The 21,658-nt window shown below is 37.6% G+C and overlaps 2 protein-coding genes across 2 annotated transcripts in view; both read right to left on the bottom strand.

The window, feature by feature from the left end:
* Positions 1–21,658, bottom strand: part of LOC136238120 (hemicentin-1-like) — a 105,073-nt gene that overhangs the window by 7,456 nt on the left and 75,959 nt on the right. Inside the window, exon 5 of the mRNA XM_066028458.1 lies at positions 4,718–5,026. Coding sequence (XP_065884530.1) covers positions 4,718–5,026 — 309 coding nt within the window. The remainder of the gene's footprint in view (positions 1–4,717; positions 5,027–21,658) is intronic.
* The window catches only part of LOC136239155 (extracellular matrix organizing protein FRAS1-like), a 47,890-nt gene continuing 36,520 nt past the window's right edge, over positions 10,289–21,658 (bottom strand). Inside the window, exon 13 of the mRNA XM_066029891.1 lies at positions 10,289–10,693. Within this exon, the coding sequence (XP_065885963.1) occupies positions 10,317–10,693 (377 nt within the window). The 3' untranslated portion in view covers positions 10,289–10,316. The remainder of the gene's footprint in view (positions 10,694–21,658) is intronic.

Here is a 21,658-nt window from a genome sequence, read left to right as displayed (position 1 = left end):
GTAAACAACTAGTCTCTTGTAGTCCATCGGCTCGTAAATTGCACACACAGCACTCCCATTTTATGCCAAGGGTTTAGTTTTGGTTCACTAAGTCTACCGTACATACCCGTACGCCGGCCGGGCTGGCTACTGATCAGCTATCTATTGTTAAGCCTTGGAGTAGAAATCACGGCTTTCAAGATAAGTGCCAGCCTCCATTAGTTTTCTTCATAGAGAGTATAGTAAAACCTGGGTTTATGGTTTCTTCCAGACTGATCCAATCTTCCAGACTCTTCCCTCTAGGGGCACTGACCGTAGCTATGAATATAGTAATTAACATTGAGCATTATATTGGCGTTCATGTGTGTGTATGGCTCGCTATACTGTACATACGTAGCTACATCATACATATGTATTCTCACTCCTGGACCTTGCTTGAACTGTAGTGAAATCAAAACTTCAATGAAAACAAACACGGCATATATATATATATAGCAATAATTAAATATAAATTGCACATTAACAATTATATATCCCTTTATAGGAATTTCGTGGATGTCATATTAGTATTTTGGGTAATTCATGGCTGAATCATTGGTAGAGGTTGGTTATGTGTAAAAGTAGCCAGGCGTTTCATAAGAATTTCATTGGTAACACATTTCGTACATTGTAATTTCATAGCCAATTCATTGGCAAGGCTTTGGCATGTTTAAGAAATCAAAATTTTCATGAGAATTTCATTGGTACCTATTTAACATCATAGGTAATTCATGGGTATATGCAGAAAGTGCTAAAACTTTCATGGGAATTTCATTGGTATCATATTATCGCATCGTACAATTTCATAGCTTATTCATTGGTAAAGGTTTTGGCATAGAGAACAGTTACATTAATTTACATGATTTTGATGTAAAATTCATTGCATTTAGACATACCAATGAAAAACCCATAGAGCTTAAATCATAATATTTTCATGGGTTTTTCAAGTATTTCATGGGCTTTATAAACATGGATTTATCATTATTGAAAAAGCTAGTAGTGATGGTCTATAGTGTGATTTGTATTTTATAGATACTAGATTTTACATAGTCTAGTGAACATGTACTGTTTGATTTCAGTATTTTGTTGAATGATTGATAACTAGATGTAATTTATATACAGGAACCAGTTTTATTTAAAAGTTCAAAAGATTTATGAACTTTAGTTAATGAATGTTTGGACCCCGACAATCCAAGTTCATTTGAGCCTTAGTAGGAATCCAGTAGCACTTCTTCCCTGAAGTCCAGGTCCCCGGTTGAGCTGCACAAACCAGACCAAGCGGTACCAAATTCACCTGAATTGTCATTATTACTATTTTTTTACCATTAACCTGCATTTCTTGGTCGCCACCTTGGATTTCACATCTTTTTTCACCATGGCTTTTATGGGGGCCTCACCTCTTTTATAGCTTGGCTGTTTTTTGATTTAGATATCACTTCTTTTTGTATTTGTATACACCAAAGCCATCTTATGGCTGGCTTTGGGGTTTTTTAACCTGTGTTTTTTTTCTTTAATACAGAGAAAGAAGAAAGACATTCAAAGCAGATTTTTTACATTAACTATTTTTGATTTTATCTACAAATTTTGAATTATTACATGCTATTGCTTTTCTACAGTATAACTTGCTTGTAGCTGATCTCCAATGGGTGACTTGAAGCGTAGCTGAACTTTCTAAGTGGTCACATAAAATGTAGCTGAACTCTCTACGGGGACAATTTGTTTGAAGCCGAACTCTCTACATGGTCCCTTATTTCTAGCTGATTTCTATACAGGATGACTTGTTTAGAGCTGAACTCTCTACAGGGTAATTAGCTGATCTCTCTACAGGGTGAATAGTTTGTAGCTGAACCCTCTACAGGGAAAATTAGCTGACCTCTCTACAGGGTGAATAGTTTGTAGCTGAACTCTCTACAGGGAAAATTAGCTGATCTCTCTACAGGGTGATTTGTTTGCAGCTGATCTCTCTACAGGGTGACTTTTTTTGTACCAGAATTCTCCACAAATTGAAACTTATTTTTAGCTGATCTCTCTACAGAGTGACTTGTTTCTAGTTAATCTCTTTACAGAGTGACTTGTTTCTAACTAATCTCTCTACAGGGTGATTTGTGCATAGCTGAATTCTCTACAGGGTGATCTGTTTGTAACTGAACTCTCTGCAGGGTAATTTGTTTGTAGTTGAACTCTCTACAGGGTAACTTTTTCTAGCTGATCTCTCTGACTTGTTTATAACTGACCTCTCTACAGGGTGATTTGTTTGCAGCTAAACTCTCTTTTTCTAGCTGATCTCTCTACAGTGTGATTTTTTTTGTAGCTGATCTCTCTACAGGGTGGCTCGTTTGTGGCTGAACTCGCTACAGGGTGACTTGTTTCTAGCTGCTCTCTCTACAGGGTGACTTGTTTCTAGGAGATCTCTCTACAGGGTGATTTGTAGCTAAACTCTCTATGTGGTGACTTGATTCTAGCTGATCTTTCTACAGGGTGACTTATTTCTAGTTGATGTCTCTACAGGGTAACGTTTTCTAGTTGTTGATCTATCTACAGTGTGATTTGTTTGTAGTTGATCTCTTTACAGGGAGATATTCTTGTAGCTGAACTCTCTACAAGGTGATTTGCTTTAATCTCAACTCTCTACAAGGTGATTTATTTTAAGCTGAATTCTCTACAGGGTGATTTGAAATGTAGTTGAACTTTATACAGGGTGACTAGTTTCTAGCCTCTCTCTCAACAGGGTGACTTACTTTGTAGCTGAACTCTCTACAGGGTGATTTGTATGTAGCTGAACTCTGGGTGACTTGTTTCTAGCTGATCTCTCTATGGGTGACTTGTTTGTGGCTGATCTCTCTATAGGGTGGTAGCTGAATTCTACAGGGTAATTTGTTTGTAGCTGAACTCTCTACAGAGTGACTGGTTTCTAGTTGATCTTTCTACAGGGTGACTTGTTTCTAGCTGATCTCTCTACACGGTGATGTATTTCTAGCTGATCACAGGATGATTTGCTTGTAGCTGAACTCTCTATAGGGTAATTTGTTTCTAGCTGATCTCTCTACAAGGTGACTTATTTCTAGCTGATAACAGAGTGTTTTGCTTGTAGCTGAACTCTCTATAGGGTAACTTGTTTCTAGCTGATCTCTCTACAGTATGACTTTTTTGTACCAGAATTCTCTACAAGTTGAAACTTATTTTTAGCTGATCTCTCTACAGGGTGACTTGGTTCTAGCTGAGCTCTCTATACGGCGACTTAATTGCTTGTAGCTGAACTCTGTACAAGGTGATTTGTTTGTGGCTGTGTGAATTGGTTTCAAGCAAATCTCCCTACAGGATGACTTGCAATGGTCTGAATTGCTAGAGTGATTTATTTGTAGCTGCATGGTGACTGTTCTATTAGAGTATCTTGGCAGCTTATTGCTCTATTAGGGTGACTGTTCTATTAGAGTATCTCGATTCTCAATCTTGCTTTGCTACACGTGTAGTTTGCTTTTGAATCATAACTAAGTGGTTGGTAATTCGATTCTTCTGTACTACTGTAAGGACTTCCTATGATGATTATTCCAGCTACACACTCATTGCTCTAAGCAGTTTGCCTTGTAAGTGTGAAAACTAATAGTTTTTTATTCATAAAATTCGATCGCGTAATTGTGATACAGGTTGGGTTTTGTGTCATATCTTGATGGCCTTTACCTGGATTCCTTTCAAACCACAAAAAGGCACTCCTACGATGGTTACTCCATCTACATAGCATTTTTCATCTCATTCCTTCAAGGGTTTACCCTGTGGGCATGACAGAAGTTCGATCTTATTTTACGTGAATAATTGGTCACAACTCCGTGAATGTTCATCGGGTTCCTACCAAACTTGGTACTGAGATCCCCTTTAATGTGCCCTTTAAGTGTGCCAATTTCAGCCCGATTGGAGCACACATTGGTGTTTTACAGCAGATTTTGCAAAGTGTGTGAAATGAAGAAGAAAAGAATGAAATTTTGGCCGCTCATATCTTGGAAATTTCTGGAGCGATTTTCTTCAAATTTGGTATGTAGACTTCCCTACCTGGCCGGCACTTTTGGAGCAAATTTGGTTCCAATCGGATAAGGGATCATAGAGCTACATTTGTGTGAACCTGTTAACATTCTCACAGTGTGGTGTGCTGGCTTATTGGGCCACATGACACACTACCGTGTGTCTTGTTATGGTGTGTAACACCACACTGGACAATATGGTAGTTATCACCCACCCCAGATATTAACTACCACATTGTTCAGATAAATTCTTTAAAGTATGGCTTCACTGGGATATAAATACAAGTAATGCTGTTATTAGTTGGTGCCATACAGTTTAATGAGCAGAGGAGGAAGTAAGAACTGTGGAACCCTTTGTTTCAAAGTCTAACTTATTAAGACCCTGGCTCATTGTTGTTGTACGGTCACAACTGCTTGTTATATAGCATTCATTAGTATAAAAACTAGAAACAAGCCTAATTGTTACAGCACCTGTTATTCAGTTAAATGTCAATGTTACAGGCACATAATTGCCATGTTTTGTATCACCTCAGAGACAGGAATCTATTGAGAAAAATCAAGGGATCTACAGGATTTAGATACCTGTTAAGTAGCCAATGAAATTTGAGTATGCTGTGATCTAAAATAATAGTGTTACTGCAGTAAGCTATCCCCAACTAGCACAGAAAGCAGTATATACCACTTACGTTGAACCACTATCATGGTTATTTCCTCATCAAATCCAAACCTATTGTCTGCTCTACACAAATACATGTCTCCATCATTCACATTTGATATGGTGATTGTTGACACACTTCCAACTGATGTATCCTCTAGTCCATTTCTAAACCAACTAATAGTTATTGGACGTGTTCCACTGGCAATGTTACATTTAATGGTAACATCATTTCCATCAATAACATATGCAGTTGTCCCTATTTTGACCATTTTGTCTCCAGGGGTAATAGGATCTGGTCGTGGTACAAATAGTCCCTCGTCAATATCCGGTGGGTCACCTAAAAATTAGTTGTACATTTTTAGATAAAGCAGCTATAGTGTGGTCAAATGCAATAGTAACATACTCAAGAAATTATTTTAGACAGTTAACATAGTTCATAATATTAGCTGCTAAATGACAGTAAAGTGCTGATACCCTACCACTATTAGCATGCAGTGTAGCTTATACTTTGTGTCTCGTACAATTTTCATAATGATCAAAGGTATATGCTTTGCGTAAAGATGAAAACATGTAGACTCTAGATAGCTTTTGTAGACATTAATGCTTCAGATCAGAAACTCAATGTGGGTGGGCGGCTCATTATTCATTACTTACTTGACTGTTTTATTAGAGTTATCTGAATGCTCTATTAGAGTATCTCAGTCTTCTATCAATCATTATCTCTGAATCTGTGTAAGGGTTAAAGTCCCTTTTTCTGACATTGGGGTTGGTCTTCAGCCCATCTAGCCTTCCTTTCTCTATGCCTAGCTATGTAAGAAAGTTTGTTTATAACTTCTGTACAATCATTAAACATTGAGATGATGAAATAATAGTGAAAACTGGCTGCTAGAGAAGGGCCAAAGAAGGGCCAGGGGGGCACAGCACCCCCCGGCCCCCCCCCTAAGATCCGCCTATGCAGAGAACTGTGAATTTTAGGTACACACAAGACACGCAAACAATTAAGAAACTCATTAAGTAGTCAGAATAGGCATTGCACCCCTGTGCTGCACCTTTTTGTGATTCGTCTGTTTATGTGAACAAAACATAGTAAGAATGTTCACTGCTGATGAAATAATAATATTTCCTTCTCTGTCATCATATTGTCACAGTATCCATTCTTGATTAGAGTTGTATTGACAATTATCTGAAAAAATTATGAGTTGTAATGGGCTACAACTGGCACTGTTGCATGGTGAGCTGGTGTCAAAGGCTCCAGCATGTACTTAGGTAATTTGTTTATGCACAATTTAAACCATAAATAAAGAGTGATAATTGGAGCCCTAACCCACTTGGCAGCATTGATGAGGTGACAACCTCACAGCATTAGCTTTACAAGCTGTACTTTAATGCTGTACTAATGCTGTTCAATACTGTACTTTAAGCTGTACTTTTATTGGTTAATTATCGGTAAAATGGGGCAAAATATACCAGGTATTGGCTTAGCTTAAAAAGTGGGAACCTGTACAATGCTAATCTTGATTTTCTCATTGTACTAGCTAAGAAATATTTTGGGACCATGTCATGCATTCTATTTAGTGATCACTTGTTGTTTGACATGTTTCCTGTTTCCTTATGTTCAAGCAGAAACATTTTTGGGAACAATGTTGTGCATTCTATTTAGTGCCCAATTGTTGTCTGATGGGTATCCTCAATAGTTTTGGAACCATATTGTACATTCTTCATTCGCACTCATGCTCAGCACAATTGTTGGGTGATTGGAACACTACTACAAACCTCAGTATACGGTAATTACTCCCACTTGCTGTATGAATGCTGAACTAAGGCATGAAATTATGTGAGGAGGATTGGAGATTTTGTGCAAGTAGTTACTCCAGCTAAACCAATTTCTTGTTTGACAGGCATCCTTATGTAAATTCAAGTAGAAATATTTTTGGGACCAAGTTGTGCATTCTATTTGGTGCCACTTGCTGTTTTGACAGATACCCTCATGTTCAAGTAGAAACAGTTGGGATTATGTCGTACATTGTACATGTAGCAGTGGACACTTGTTGTTTGACAGGTGTCATTATATGTTCAAGTAGAAATGCTTGTTGTGTATTTTATTTGGTGTCCACTTGTTGTTCAACATGTCTCCTTATGTTCATGTTTACATACTTAGGAGGGCTTCTCACCAGACATTTCTGTTACTCTGGGTACACCAGATTAACTTATCCTTGAATATGTATGTTCAATTCAGCACCTGCAGCTGCTGTGTCTTTAAAAGTTATGTCTAGGTTAGAGGTTTGAACAGAGAAAATCCGCATAGGGTGATGCAGTACTAGATAATGTTGGTTATCATGAAGCACAGTACAAACTTATTGAGAGAGGTTGCATAATCCAGGTCCAATATTGCAAAACCTTCCCTACACATAAATAACTCACAGAGGTGGCCATGCACATTTTAATTGTGGGCATGTGCTTTGTAGTTGACCTATGGTAAGTATAATGTATTTATACTAATTAATAAAAAAAATTATTCCATTGTTCAATTCCTTGTTTTATAACCTCCCCTATTAGCATCCTGATATTGAAAGCAGGGGCGTAGAGAGCGGGTGGGGGGGTTCGGGGGGTTCAGGAACCCCCTGTAAAATTCAGACTCAGGCTTCTGGGTTTACAGCAGGACTCTAACGCACCATTTAGTACATGCAGTGCATCAAAATGAGTGAGTAATAGTGTATGGCACAGCACAACAATTGATAAAGCTTGCACTAGAAGGATTTACTGGGCCCTCTTGTTGAAAAGATCGATATACTGTAATAGAGCAGTCAGGTAAATACTCTAATAGAACAGTCACCTATACTCTAACTGTTAAAGGACTTCATTTGCAGAGTTTCTAAGACATTCTATTAAATGCAAAACTGAGCATGATCTTATACTTTGGTTAAAAGATATAGAACTCCATCACTTGGGCATGCAGAACGCCGGAATCCACGCTATGCATGTTTATAGTTACTGTATAATGTTTTGATTGTAAGTCATTCTATTTGTATCAGTCGATTCATGGTTCCAATCTTATACTTTAGTGGGACAATTATCTACAGTATATGTGTCTCTAAGCTTATAGTTATGTGTTATACTGTCTGTTTCCATGCACTTGGTATTATAGCTCTACCTAGTACTACTTGAGCTTTACCCCAGGGGCACTTATATGCATTATAATTAATGTACTCCAGCTTTTTTTGCATAAAATATAGTAATTTGCTGAGTTTTGATTTATTAAAATATGGAAAGTCTCTCAGCGGCTGGGGGCTGTGCCCCCAGACTCCTGCTTCTCGTAACTCAATACTGTTGTTGGAACCCCCCTTTAAAAAATCCCGGCTACGCTCCTGGAAAAAACGTTTATTCATTGGCTACAAGGGAAGGCTACTAGGAGAAGGCTAACAACCACTATAACAACAGAGGCTTACTTGTTATGAAGTGATGAAGAACAGCAACTGGTTTTATCACAATGGCACATTCCACACTTTATCTGCCATTGAGGGTTGAGTCATGTGAGCTGTTGTATATGGCCTTACTCACCCATTGAGGGTAGGACATTACATCACGATAATTGTGTCCATACTGTACATTTTGCCATAGGCTTTAGTTCTAGTAAACCATGAAGATTAGCGCTGTGATTCTTTTCGGAAATGTAACTTTGCTAGTGTAGAAATCATTTTATTTACTGAGCCCCAGTGATAAGACGGTGAATTTTGCAATAGGGCGTTATTTAGAATAAATGTTTATCGTAATTTCAGGTACCTGTGTTCTTGTATTCTTACTTGTTAGTAGCAAATACAATCAAGATTGGCATCTACAATGATGCAAGTAGCTGGTACGTTACTTTTTCATCATGTAACTATCATTGGAATTCAATAAAATTATGCAAAACTGTATGCGTTGTGACATCATGTCCTACCTCCCTGTTACTCACCATTGAATGATAAATTAGCCAACAGTGATTTGGAGTAAATGGGATCAACTGGCAATGAGTTATGGATCATTTTCCAAAGGTACGTAAAGGATTTGCATGCTTACAATCTGAAATTCACTTCCACAGCATGTTTTGGTCCTTGTACTTTCATTGTAGGGTAAATCTCTAGGCATCATTTTAACCCTTATGTGTAATGGTTGATATATCAACCTATGTGGTTTTATATAAGGGTTAAAGTTATATTTAGAGTCACACTTTTATGAAGCACATTATTTTGACCACCCTTTTGGATCTTTTTCACTTATCAGCTCTACTGGAAATTTAAATAGTGGGTAGCTTAGTTCCCTCTTTGTCAACTGAGGTAGGTTCAGTCCCCCAATTCCTGTTCTTGAAGAGAACATAGTTTACTATAACAATGGTTGCAAGCAATAAAAAGGCAGGTTGATCTGTTATAACAATCTAAATAAATTATGAAGTATACTAGTTTCTTTTTTTTTAATATTCATTTTAAAATGAAGTAAGGATCCAAGTGATAAAAAGTAGTGAAACAAGAGATGAATAATGGTATTACAGCATAGCTCGGTGAAAAAATCCCTAAATTGGCATGTTATAATAATTATTTTGTTCAGTGTCAAAGTTGGGATTTCCCACGAAGCTATACCATAATACCATCTAGTTTCACTATTTTTATTGCTGGGATACCTATCTCACTTACATTTTAAATATAATATTATATATTAGCTTGTTTGGTTTTTTTTTTGTTGTAGCATACAGCTATACAAGTGCGACTGTTTACTAGGGTGACTGCTGTATTAGAGTATCTCGAGTGTGCCTTTCACCTACCAGAGGAATGTCACTATTTCATATTTTTACTGTGCTAGCTGAAAGGGGTGTGGTCATTGTGAATGATTGTTAAGAAGTGTGGTCTCCTCACGTGATCTTTATAATCAATCAAGATTGTTAATAGGTGTAGTCTTGAACCTATCATGAGGTTACAGGTATCTACCAAGCGTAAGCACTTTACATAAGTTTGTAGTATCTAAATGGCAGTAAACGCTGTTCAACGAAAGTGTTGATATGGAAAATGAATGCCTCAATGATTTCATTGCATACGATTAGCCTGATTGAAGATTAAAGGAAAGATAAGGCAAAGAGGGCACACACTCGTCGAAACCACAAATGGTATATACAACTTATTGTGACATAAAATGGTGGCGGTGTACTGCTTTGTTTGGCCTTGCAACTGGCAGACTGGTCGGCAGGTAGGCAGGCTGGCAGACAAAGGTAATGAGTTTTTTTTTAAATTCTACATCCAGCTGCCTGTAAGTGTTTTCTTGTTTTAAGGCAGTATATGAAGTTACTTTAGGTGAACTAATATTATTCCGTAAAGGTCATTTTTGTTGTGTCTGGTCATGTGTTTTCTTGTTTTAACGCTGTATTTGATGTTACCATAGATGAACTAATATTATTTCATAAAGGTCAATTTTTTGTTATGTCTCTAGGATGATTTTTAAAGATGGCATTTTAGGCAGCGCATGTAATTTTCGGGGGATCCCAACTTAAACAATACCACTGTACTGTTCAATAATGCTGCAATGTTGAGTAGTGTAAAAACATACAGATTCCAAAATATGCATTTAATTTCTATATATGAAGGTCTTATTGAATATTTTGTTCATGATACAGTGTATATAAAATGTGGTCTAAATATGGTCTTGTAGTGACTTGAATACTCACCATTGCTGCACTCAATTGTTACTCTAGCATTAGCAGGGTTACCAACAACACAGCTATCAGGTAGTGATGTTGCATTAATATTGAGATCAAGTATTGTATCATCACAACACATCGTATCATTAGGTACATTCAAAATCAGTATGGATGCTCTGGAATTAGCATTAATTATCATCTCTATCGGGGGAAATACACCTGTTAGTACTTGCACATCAACATCACTTAATTGCAAAATGTTGACATTTATCCTCAAGTGAAGTTCACCACCTCCTACAATCGTGGCATTTACTGATTCATCAAAGCTCACAATACAGGTTCCTATTAAAAACACATACATAATGTACTATACAGTTATAGGCCTACACCACATGTAAGTATTTTACTACAGATTGTGTTTACAAGTTGGCTGCCAGTAGTATCCAACTCATGACCATTTCTAGATACATTTTGTGTGTGAAAGAGCTATAATTGCTTTTTGCAATCATTACCAGTATAAGATCAGATCTAACAAGTTGATGTTTTGCTACTTCAGGTCCCCATGCAATTATTGCTTCCCTTTTCTAGCTAAATATCAACCATGTATAATAAAATTTAGTATATATAGCATGCTACTGTATAGCTCCAAATTTTGTGGTCTCAAATTTTCATGATTTTCATGAATTTACTTGCAATCATGAAAATATTATTCACAAAATTTATTTTTATTTTAGCAATATAAAATCTATTCATTGGTCAAATGAAATGCAATGTCTATTTTAAGCTAAAGTCTTTAGCTTCATCTTCCACTATGTCTTCCAGTGCTGCAGTCCTGCCCAGTCCAGATGGATCACTGTCGAAGCTCATGCCATAATCTACTATTCAGGCAACGAATGACTCAGTGCAAAAGATTCATGGCCATCCATCAGGTGAAGTAGGAAATGTAAAGTGAGGGATTTATGACCATTATACTGATAAAGAGAGAACTACCATTGGTAATTATGTGAACATGGCACAGTGGCAGCTATTAAGAATTTTGCATTGAAGCATCCAGCATTGAAGTGGAGTACAATGAATGAATGACTGAAAAGGTGATATCAGAACAACTAATTTACACGGGCAGGAGACTAAAGAGATAATTTTCCATTGATGAATTAGAAGGAAGAGGGGTATGTTTAGTGATGAGCTAAGCAAGGTTTTATGTTTATACATCCAATCTTATATATCCAATTTAAAAGAGAAACTGGAGGGGTTGTCTAATACTGCCATGTTATAGCTGCAGGGACCAGAATAATACAGCATCAAGAACCAATGTCATTAGAATGTAATGGTGGCCACATTGTGCTGAAGAAAAGTTAGGCAAAATATTTCTTGGGGACAATGACCTTTGTAAAGTGTAAGGCAATAACAAAGTCTAACTTGAATGTTAATAATTTTGAAGATGTAAAATACCAGTTCTTGCTTGACATTAAATGGCGGAGATATCATATGATCTCATAATAAATTAAGACCAGACACGGATTAAGTACATTCCAGTGTCAGAGTGAACAAGTTGATGTTGTGCTACTTCTAAAAACCAGGTGCCATGCAGCTAGCTAACTCATCTGGGATTAACCATAGATAGTATATGCTACTATGAATTAACCAACTATGTATTCCTTTTTTACAATAGGGTAATTTTGGGTTGTGCAATAATATTATTAGCTAATTCTCGTATTTCGTGATTTATGAAATTTCCGTAATTCGTTCAATTACATTGCTATACATTGCTAAGGAAGCGCTTGTTAAACAAACCGCATTTACCAACATATTACGCACAGAAGTATCTTCTAAACTGTTTTATAGTTTGACTATCGTGTTTTTTCCCACAAATTCTCTTGACAAAGCCTCAAAGCTACTCTTCATTTTCGTTCGTGTATGTAAGGGATACGCCCCTTTCAACTCGAAGCGATAGGCTATTCCTGGTAGTGTACGAGGCCTGCACCATTGTTTTTCAGTTGTTAAACGCCTGAAAACCTCAAAGGGAAAGTAGTTTACAAAGTCTGAGGAAAGTCGCCACACCCATATTTTAGTCCGCCGAAAAGAAACCACCTCAGAGCAAAGTTGACCTGTGCAGAAGTTTAGTACAGACTTCATTTCGCTTTTACTCCTTACGTAAAAGCTGCTGTTACAATTATTTAACGATTTTGCTCACGTGGGTGCGTACGGACAAACATAGATAGGTAGATAGGCACACACGTTTTTTTACGAAAACAATTTCAGTAACCAGGCGCGTGCCCACAGCCGGCCTTTGGCCGGCTGTGGGCGTGCACCTGGTTTAAAAAAGGGATCAAAAACGGTAGAGGTTTCTGACATTACCAACGAGAGACAGATTACTGCTGCAGTTCTCATCAGGAGTTTAACAGGGGATTTTCTTCCAATTCAACTTGTTTACAATGGTGGAATATAAATTATATATATATATATATATATATATTTTTTAAAGAAAGGAGTGAGTGTTATATAAAAGGAAAAAGTACAAAATACAGCTACAATACAAACTACTCTACAACTAAACTACAAACACAATTAATTACAACAGCGGTTTGGGGAAAGGAAAATCAGAGTCCTCACACTACATGTGGCATATATTACCAAGATCTTTCCCCTAATTTACAAGAATTTAAAAAAGCAAATTTGAATCTCCCATCAACCTATACTTCATTGGTTATCTTAGAGGAATTCAGTGGCCAAGTTACCGATAGGGTGATGCTATTGTTAATGCCAATAACATTTTTGACGTGATTGCTCCACCCAACTGTACAGTCACATTGCAGCTTCTTGATGCCAGCATTGATAAACCAGCTAAGGATTTTCTTTGTGCAAAGTTTAACAAATGGTATGCTGCCAAAATAACTGAGCAGCTCAGCACTAAAACCTGTGGATCTCAAGTTAAGCTTTGTGCCTGTAAGGGCAAGATGGATTATTGAGCTGTATAGTCTAGATCTGAGATTATTGTTAATGGCATTAGGCATTGTAGGTATACTTAACAGGTGACTTTGTATTTAGTTTTAATTTTGCAAAACCTATACAATGGCACACACAAGTGTACATAATACAGTTATATTATTACGATAGTGACATCAAGACACACGATAGTTTGTCGTGCGGCCCAAGAAGCCGGCGTGCCACACAGTGCGCCAGTGGGTGTATTTACAGGAAGAAAGAAAACGTCAATTCACACCTTTGTATCTCGGTGATACCTTATCTGATTGGAACCAAATTTGCTGCAGAGTTGCCTGCCAGCTAGGGGAGCCCACATTTCAAATGTGAAGGAAATTGCTCAAGCCATTTCCGAGATACGAGCAGCCAAAATTTCGGAGGGGGGAGTTTTCTACTTATTCTTCTTCGTGTTTTCGCACACTTGCAAAAATTTCTATACAATGCAAACGCGTATTCCGATTGCCTTGAAATTTGGAGCACAGAAATGGAGTCCAACGGCTAGTATCACATTAGGCGTAAATCTGATGAACGGTTAAGGATTTATGACCAATTATTCGTGTAAAACAAGATTGATTTGTTGTCACGCCTATACAGGATAAACCGCTTCATGGAATGAGTTGAAATCGTTTTGTGGATAGATCAACCATTGTAATAGTGCCTTTTAGTGGTTTGAAAGCAATCGAAATAAAGATAATGGAGATATGACACGAAACTGAAGGTGTATAACAATTGTGCGATCGAGATTCATGAATAAAAATGCTAATATTTTTCACGCCTACCAGGCAAACCGCTTAGAGCAGTGAGCTGAAAATGGGTATGTAGCTGGAAAGGCCATCGTAGAAAGACCTTGCAGTAGTACAGAACAATCAGTTTACAAACCACTGATCCAAAGCCAACTCCGTGTAGCAAATGCGAGATCGAGTCCAAGTTGTACGCCTCCACTGCTCTGTACTACAAAGCACAAAGCAATCCACATAGGATGACTTTTTCTAGTGTGTGACTATATTGAACTAGTGTGTATGCTTTTCAACATTGGATGACTCTTTGTGAGACTATATTAGCTAGCTATTCCGCATGATTACGTATTGGATAACTTTTCTGGTGTGTGATATCACTTGTATATAATACTCGTATCTGCATTGGATAACTCCCTGTATAGTGCGGGAACATAATAATTATTATACTGAACTGTTGTGTATGCTTTAAGAAGTGCTACAATGATGTATAATACAAAAAAAAACTCTGAATTAAGGAAACCTCTATAATGAGGACAAATATGTTTGATCCCAAATTGTCCGGAATAGAGAGGTTCCATTGTAGTTTCTTAATATTTTTCTTAATCTTCTTTTCACATCACTTAGAAAAATCACTATAACTCACGTATGCTTTAGTCAATATTCTTTAAATTTTTAGGGCTGTAAGAACATAATTTAGCACATTTACAGTCCAAATTGTGTAGACTTTGGATAAAGAACAAGGGAGTTATATGTAATTTTCAAAAAATTTGATAGCAATTTTTTGTCACAGCCACAGGGTAAACCGTTTGAAGGAATGACTTGAAAATTGGTCTGTACATGGAGTAACATCATAGTGCAAACCTTTTGTGGTTTGAAAGAAATCACATTAACAGTCATGGAGTTATAACAAAAATGCCAACCATATGTAAAATGCACACGATTGAGTTTTGTTAATAAAAAAGTAATACTTGCCATCTCTACCAGGCAAACTAGTTATAACGGAATCAGCTGAAATCAGGTAGAGAGGTAGATAAATCATTTTAGAGTGATCGTTCTGTGCTTTACAAGGAATTAGATTAAAATCCACTGAGCTACACTATGAAAGTGAACTAGGTGTAATGTGGGTGATCGAGATACTCTAATAGTGCAGTCATCCTAATAGAACATTCAGCTGTGTAGTAAGTCATTCTATTAGAATGTTCAGCTACAATCAAGTCACCACGTAGAGAGTTCAGCTAACAACATAGGGAGTTCAACTACAATCAAGTCACCCTTCAACTAGTATCAAAAACAAATAGTCCTGTAGAGAGTTCAGTTACAAACAAGTCACCCTGTAGAGAGTTCAACTACACACAAATCATCCTGAAGACAGTTCAGCAGCAAACAAATCACTCTGTAGAGAGTTCAGCTACGTTTCAAGTCACCCCGTAAAAAGCTCAGTAGAGATTAGCTAGAAACAATTCACCCTGTAGAGATCAGCTAGAAACAAGTCACCCTGTAGAGAGTTCAGCTGGAAACAAGACACCCATATAGATCAGCTAGAAACAAGTCATCCTAAACAGAATTCAGCTACACTTCATAGAGTGTTTCAGCTAGAAATAACCAACCCTATGGAGAGTTCAGCTACAAACAAACTCTTTCAGTAGAAAGATCAGCTAGAAGCAAGTTATCCTGTAAAGAGTTCATATCGATTTGAAGTCACCCTGTAGAGAACCTTGTAAAGAGTTAAGCTAGATTTCAAATCACCCTGTTGAGAGATCACTTGAAACAAGTAACCTTGTAAAGAGACAAGCTACATTTCAAATCATCCTGTAGAGAGATCAGCTCGAAACAAATCACCCTGTAGAGAGATCTGGTAGAAACAAGTCACCCTGTAGAGAAGTCAGCTAGAAACAATTTACTCTGCAGAGATCAGCTAGAAACAAATCATTCTGTAGAGAGATCAGCCAGAAACAAGTCACCCTGTAGAGAGAGTTCAGCTGGAAACTGTAGAGAAATCAGCTAGAAACAATTCACCCTGTACAGATCAGCTAGAAACAAATCACCCTGTAGGGAGATCAGCTCAACATAAATCACCCTGAAAAGAGATCCGGTAGAAACAAGTCACCCTGTAGAGAAGTCAGCTAGAAACAATTCACACTGTAGAGATCAGCTAGAAACAAAACATTCTGTGGAGAGATCAGCTAGAAATAAGTTACCCTGTAGACAGTTCAGCTGGAAACAAGTCACCTGTAGAGAGATCAGCTAAAACCAAATCACCTAGAGAGAATTCAGCTACATTTCGTAGAGTGATTCAGCTAGGAAAAGCCACCTTGTAGAGAGTTCAGCTACAAACAAATTCTTTTAGCAGAGAGATCAGCTAGAAGCAAGATATCCTGGAAAGGGTTCAACTACATTTGAAGTCACCCTGTAGAGAGAACAGCAAGAAACAAGTATAGCCTTGTAAAGAGATACGCTACATTTCAAATCACCCTGTAGAGAGATCAACTCAAAACAATTCACCCTGTAGAGAGATCTGATAGAAACAAGTCACCCTGTAGAGAGTACAGCCAGTAAGAAGTTACCTGTAGAGAAATCAGTTAGAAAAAATGACCTGTAGAAAGATCAGCTGGAAACAAGTCACCTGTAGCGAGATAAGCTACATTTTAATCACCCTGTAGAAAGATCAGCTTGAAACAAATCACCGTATAGAAGAATCAGTTAGAAACAAGTTACCGTGTAGAGAGATCAGCTTGATACAAATCACTCCGTTGAAAGATTAGTCAGAAACAAGTAACCCTGGAGAGAGATCAGATAGAATGAAGTCTGCACCATGTAGCACTACCAGAGAACAGTGCCATGAAACACTTATAGATTATCCATAAACAGTAAAACAATCTCTATTAAGTGCCATGAAAGTTATATTTCATTGTAATATCCATGCCATAACATTACATTAGTATAAATTGTACTATCTAGATCAGTAATACCCTTACATGTTTGTACACTATCAACTATGTTTATCATACAGTACGATAGTACTGTATATTAGGGGTTTGGACTTTTCTGGCCAAAAATATGATATATCATCCAAAACCAACTTTTGCAGTACCTTCATGGCAGCTTGGCAGTAATAGTTAGGTATAACCAAGCCCAAAAGTGCCTTCAGTATAACCCGAAATGCTCCCAATAGATTGCTACAAGTTAACCCTTAAAGCTGCATAGGCCGATATATTGTACATTTTTTAAAAGCATGTAATATTGCAAGTAACACATGCTAAAGAGTGGCTTCTAAACAGCCAGCACAGACAAGCTTGTCTAATGTTATTCACTGAAAACCATATACCAATGAGTTTATTCATTGGGCTACATAGACAAGCATAAATAATTGTTGTAACAACAATTGCTCACTTGCTATGACGCCACGAAGAATGGCGACTGTATTTCCTGTTACTTAACACGCATTGCATTGGTAGAGCTGTGAAACTTAACCGGTTTACCGATTAATCGACCAGTTATTTTTATAAATTCAGCTAAGTTATTTTTCCCATAACCGGATAACTGTACATGTTCTCTAATATACACACTCAAAAATGTATTGTTTCATTCTTTAACATTGATATCAAACTTGTTGTAAGATTCAGCTTTACGTATAATGACATGTTGGCTATTACTTTGGTCACTACAAGTATTATCTGATAAACTATACTATAATTTTAAGGTTCATGGAGCTTAAAAAAACTAAGTTCGACATAATTAACAAAATTTAGTTAAGTTCAGTTAACCGGATGACTGGCAGTTATGATTTGCCCAGTAACCAGTTATGAAATTCTGTCCAGTTTCACGGCTCTATGTGTCGGTAGCCATTTATAAAAATGTTTGACTCATGTAAGCTTTATATGGTATTGGTCTTTACCAGAAGTCCATAGGACATGCTGTGAAGAAGTTATCAACCATTTTCTGAAGGCATGCAATAAGTTGTTTTTGTGTTTGTATTAATGGTGTGTTTCAACCTTATGCTTTTGACAAAGGATAAAACCCTAGGTATTGTTTTAATCCTTATTACATCATGGATAGAATGGTACAAATTGCATAACCTTAGTGTGCTTACTGTACAGAAAGTACAGTGCTTTGTTTACAGTTATGAATTACAGCTGAAATATTGGCCAATGCATTTTCAGTGCACTTTTATTAATAATTGCGGGTGGTTTAAAGGGTTGACATAATTATATTTTTTTCAGTGGAATTTTGTACTAACTGACTGACTGACTGACTGATGTTTTCAGACAAGCGAAACTCAATAACGGCTAAGGCTATGGGCTTGATTTTGTCACTGCTCAACATGGCTGTATACAATCACTGGACTAGACTGGTGGACTGGACTGGACTATTCCAGGCTACTGACGGGGGGAGAGTGAGTGGCAGTTGGGACATTTGCCCTGGACCCCATAGCTACATTATTTACACATACAATAAAAACACACACACACAACAGTGTAAATCGTCCCTGTATGAAGACACAGGAATAGAATGCATCTATTAGCCAGCAAGCTCCACAAGATTCAAAAAACATGAGTATAATTCCAGGGTCACTTTTAATATAGCATTATTAAGATTGAGACATTCTAATAGAACAGTCATCCTAATGCAGCAGTCAGGCAAATATTTGAGTATCAAGACACACGGTAGTGTGTCGTGCGGCCCAAGAAGCCGGCGCGCAACCCCGTGAGTATATTGACAGGAAGAAAGAAAACGCAATTTTCGCACCTCCGTAGCTCTGTGCTGCCTTGATGAAACAAGACAAATTTTGCTGCTCCACCTTCAGCACTCCACATTCCAAATTTGAGCGAAATCGCTTCAGGCATTCCTGAGATATGCGACTTCAAAAATTGGCTTAGTTTCTTCGTTTTTTTTTTCTTCTTTTTATTTTTCTTCCTCTTTTCGCACACTTACAAAAACTGCTATAAAACGCGAACGCGTTATCCGATTGCCTTGAAATTTGGCACACAGAAGGGGGGTATAAAGGCGCATCTCTGTACCAACTTTGGCTGGAATGCCATAAACAGGCAAAGAGTTATGAGCGATTATGCACGAAAAATGACACCAATATGTTGTCACGCCTACAGGGTAAACCGCGTATGGGAAGAAGCTGAAAATCGGTGGGTGAATAGGTTAACTATTGAACCTCAAACCTTTTGTGGTTTGAAAGAAATCGAGCTAAAAACCAGGAAGATACAGCGAAAAAATCAACAGTGTGTAACAATTACGCAATCGAGATTAGCTAATTTTTATTATTATTATTATTATTATTATGCTTGCCACGCCTACCAGATAAACCACTTGGGGTAATGCTTTGAAAATCGCTGTACAGATGGAGTTATCATCTTAGAAAGGCTCTTCAATGGTGTAGAAGAATCAGATATAAAGCCACGGAGTTATAACACGAAATCCAACTTGGTGTAGCAAGTGCGAGATCGAAACACTCTAATAGAGCAGTCATCCTAATAGAGCAGTCACCCTGAACAGAATTCAAGAGATCAGTTAAAAATAAGTAACCTGTATAGAGATCAGCTACAAACAAATCACCCTGTAGAGAGTTCAGCTACAAACAATTCACCCTGTTCAGACATCAGTTAGAAGAAGTTTTCTTGTAGAGAGTTCAGTTACAAACAAATCACCCTGTTGAAAGATCAGCTAGAAGATGTCACCTTATAGATAGTTCAGTTACAAAGAAACCACCATGTAGAGAATTCAGCTACAAACTAGTGACCCTGTAGATGCATCAGCTAGAAGAAGTTACCTTGTGGAGAGTTCAGCTACAAAGAAACCATTCTGTAAAGAGCTCAGCTGCAAACAAATCACCTATACAGAATTCAGCTACAAACAAATCACCCTGTAGAGAGATCAGCTAGAAGAAGTTACCTTGTAGATAGTTCAGCTACAAACAAATCATCCTGTAGAGAGATTAGCTAGAAGAAGTTACCTTGTAGATAGTTCGGCTACAAACAATTCACCCTGTACAAAATAGGTTTCCTTGTAGAGAGTTCAGCTACAGACAAATCACCCTGTAGAGAGATCAGTTAGAAGAAGTTACCTTGTAGATCGTTCAGCTACAAACAATTCACCCTGTAAAGAGATCAGCTAAAAGAAGTTACCTTGTAGAGAGTTCAGCTACAAAGAAACCATCATGTAGAGAATTCAGCCGCAAACAAATCATGTATAGAGAGTTCAGCTACAAACAAATCTCCCTGTAGAGAGATCAGCTAGAAGAAGTTTCTTTGTAGAAAGTTCTGCTACAAACAAATCACCCTGTAGAAAGATCAGCTAGAAGAAATCACCTTGTAGAGAGTTCAGCTTCAAAGAAACAATCATGTGAGAGTTCAGGTACAAACAAATTGTCCTGTAGAGAGATCAGCTAGAAGAAGTTACCTTGTAGAGAGTTCAGCTACAAAGAAACCATCATGTAGATAGTTCAGGTACAAACAAATCACCCTGTAGAAAGATCAGCTATAGAAGAAATCACCTTGTAGAGAGTTCAGCTACAAAGAAACTATCATGTAGAGAGTTCAACTACAAACAAATCACCCTGTAGAAAGATCAGCTATAGAAGAAATCACCTTGTAGAGAGTTCAGCTACAAAGAAACCATCATGTAGAGAGTTCAGCTACAAACAAATCGGCCTGTAGAGAGATCAGCTAGAAGAAATTACCTTGTAGAGAGTTCAGCTACAAAGAAACCATCATGTAGAGAGTTCAGCTGCAAACAAATCACCCTGTAGAGAACTCAGCTACAAACAAATCGCCCTGTAGAAAGATTAGCTAGAAGAAGTTACCTTATAGGGAGTTCAGCTATGAACAGATCACCCTATAGAGAGTTCAGCTACAAACAAATCACCCTGTAGAGAGTTCAGCTACAAACAAATCACCCTGTAGAGAGTTCAGTTACAAAGAAACCACCATGTAGAGAGTTCAGCTGCAAAAAAAATCAATCACTCTGTTGAGAGTTCAGCTAGAAGAAGTCACCTTGTAGAGAGTTAAGCTGCAAATAAATCACCCTGTAGAGAATTCAGCTACAAACAAATCACCCTGTAGAAAGATCAGTTAGAAGAAGTTACCTTGTAGAGAGTTCAGCTACAAAGAAACCACCATGTAGAGAGTTCAGCTGCAAACAAATCACCTGTAGAGAGTTCAGCTAGAAACAAGTCACCCTGTAGAGAGATCAGCTAAAAACAAGTCACCCTGTAGAGAGTTCAGCTAGAAGAAGTCACATTGTAGAGAGTTCAGCTACAAAGAAACTACCACGTAGAGAGTTCAGCTGCAAACAAATCATCCTGTAGAGAGTTCAGCTAGAAGAAGTCACCTTTAAGAGAGTTCAGCTACAAAGCAACCACCATGTAAAGAGTTCAGCTGCAAAAAATTCAATCACCTTGTAGAAAGTTCGGCTAGAAGAAGTTACCTTGTAGAGAGTTCAGCTACAAAGAAACCACCATTTAGAGAGTTCAGCTACAAAGAAACCACCATGTAGAGAGTTCAGCTGCAAACAAATCACCTATAGAGAGTTCAGCTAGAAACAAGTCACCCTGTAGAGAGTTCTGCTAGAAGAAGTCACA

The sequence above is a fragment of the Dysidea avara genome, chromosome 11 (assembly GCF_963678975.1).
Source record: "Dysidea avara chromosome 11, odDysAvar1.4, whole genome shotgun sequence".
NCBI lineage: Eukaryota > Metazoa > Porifera > Demospongiae > Dictyoceratida > Dysideidae > Dysidea > Dysidea avara.
The sequence above is the reverse complement of the archived record's forward strand: the minus strand, read 5'-3'. Positions and strand labels throughout refer to the sequence as shown.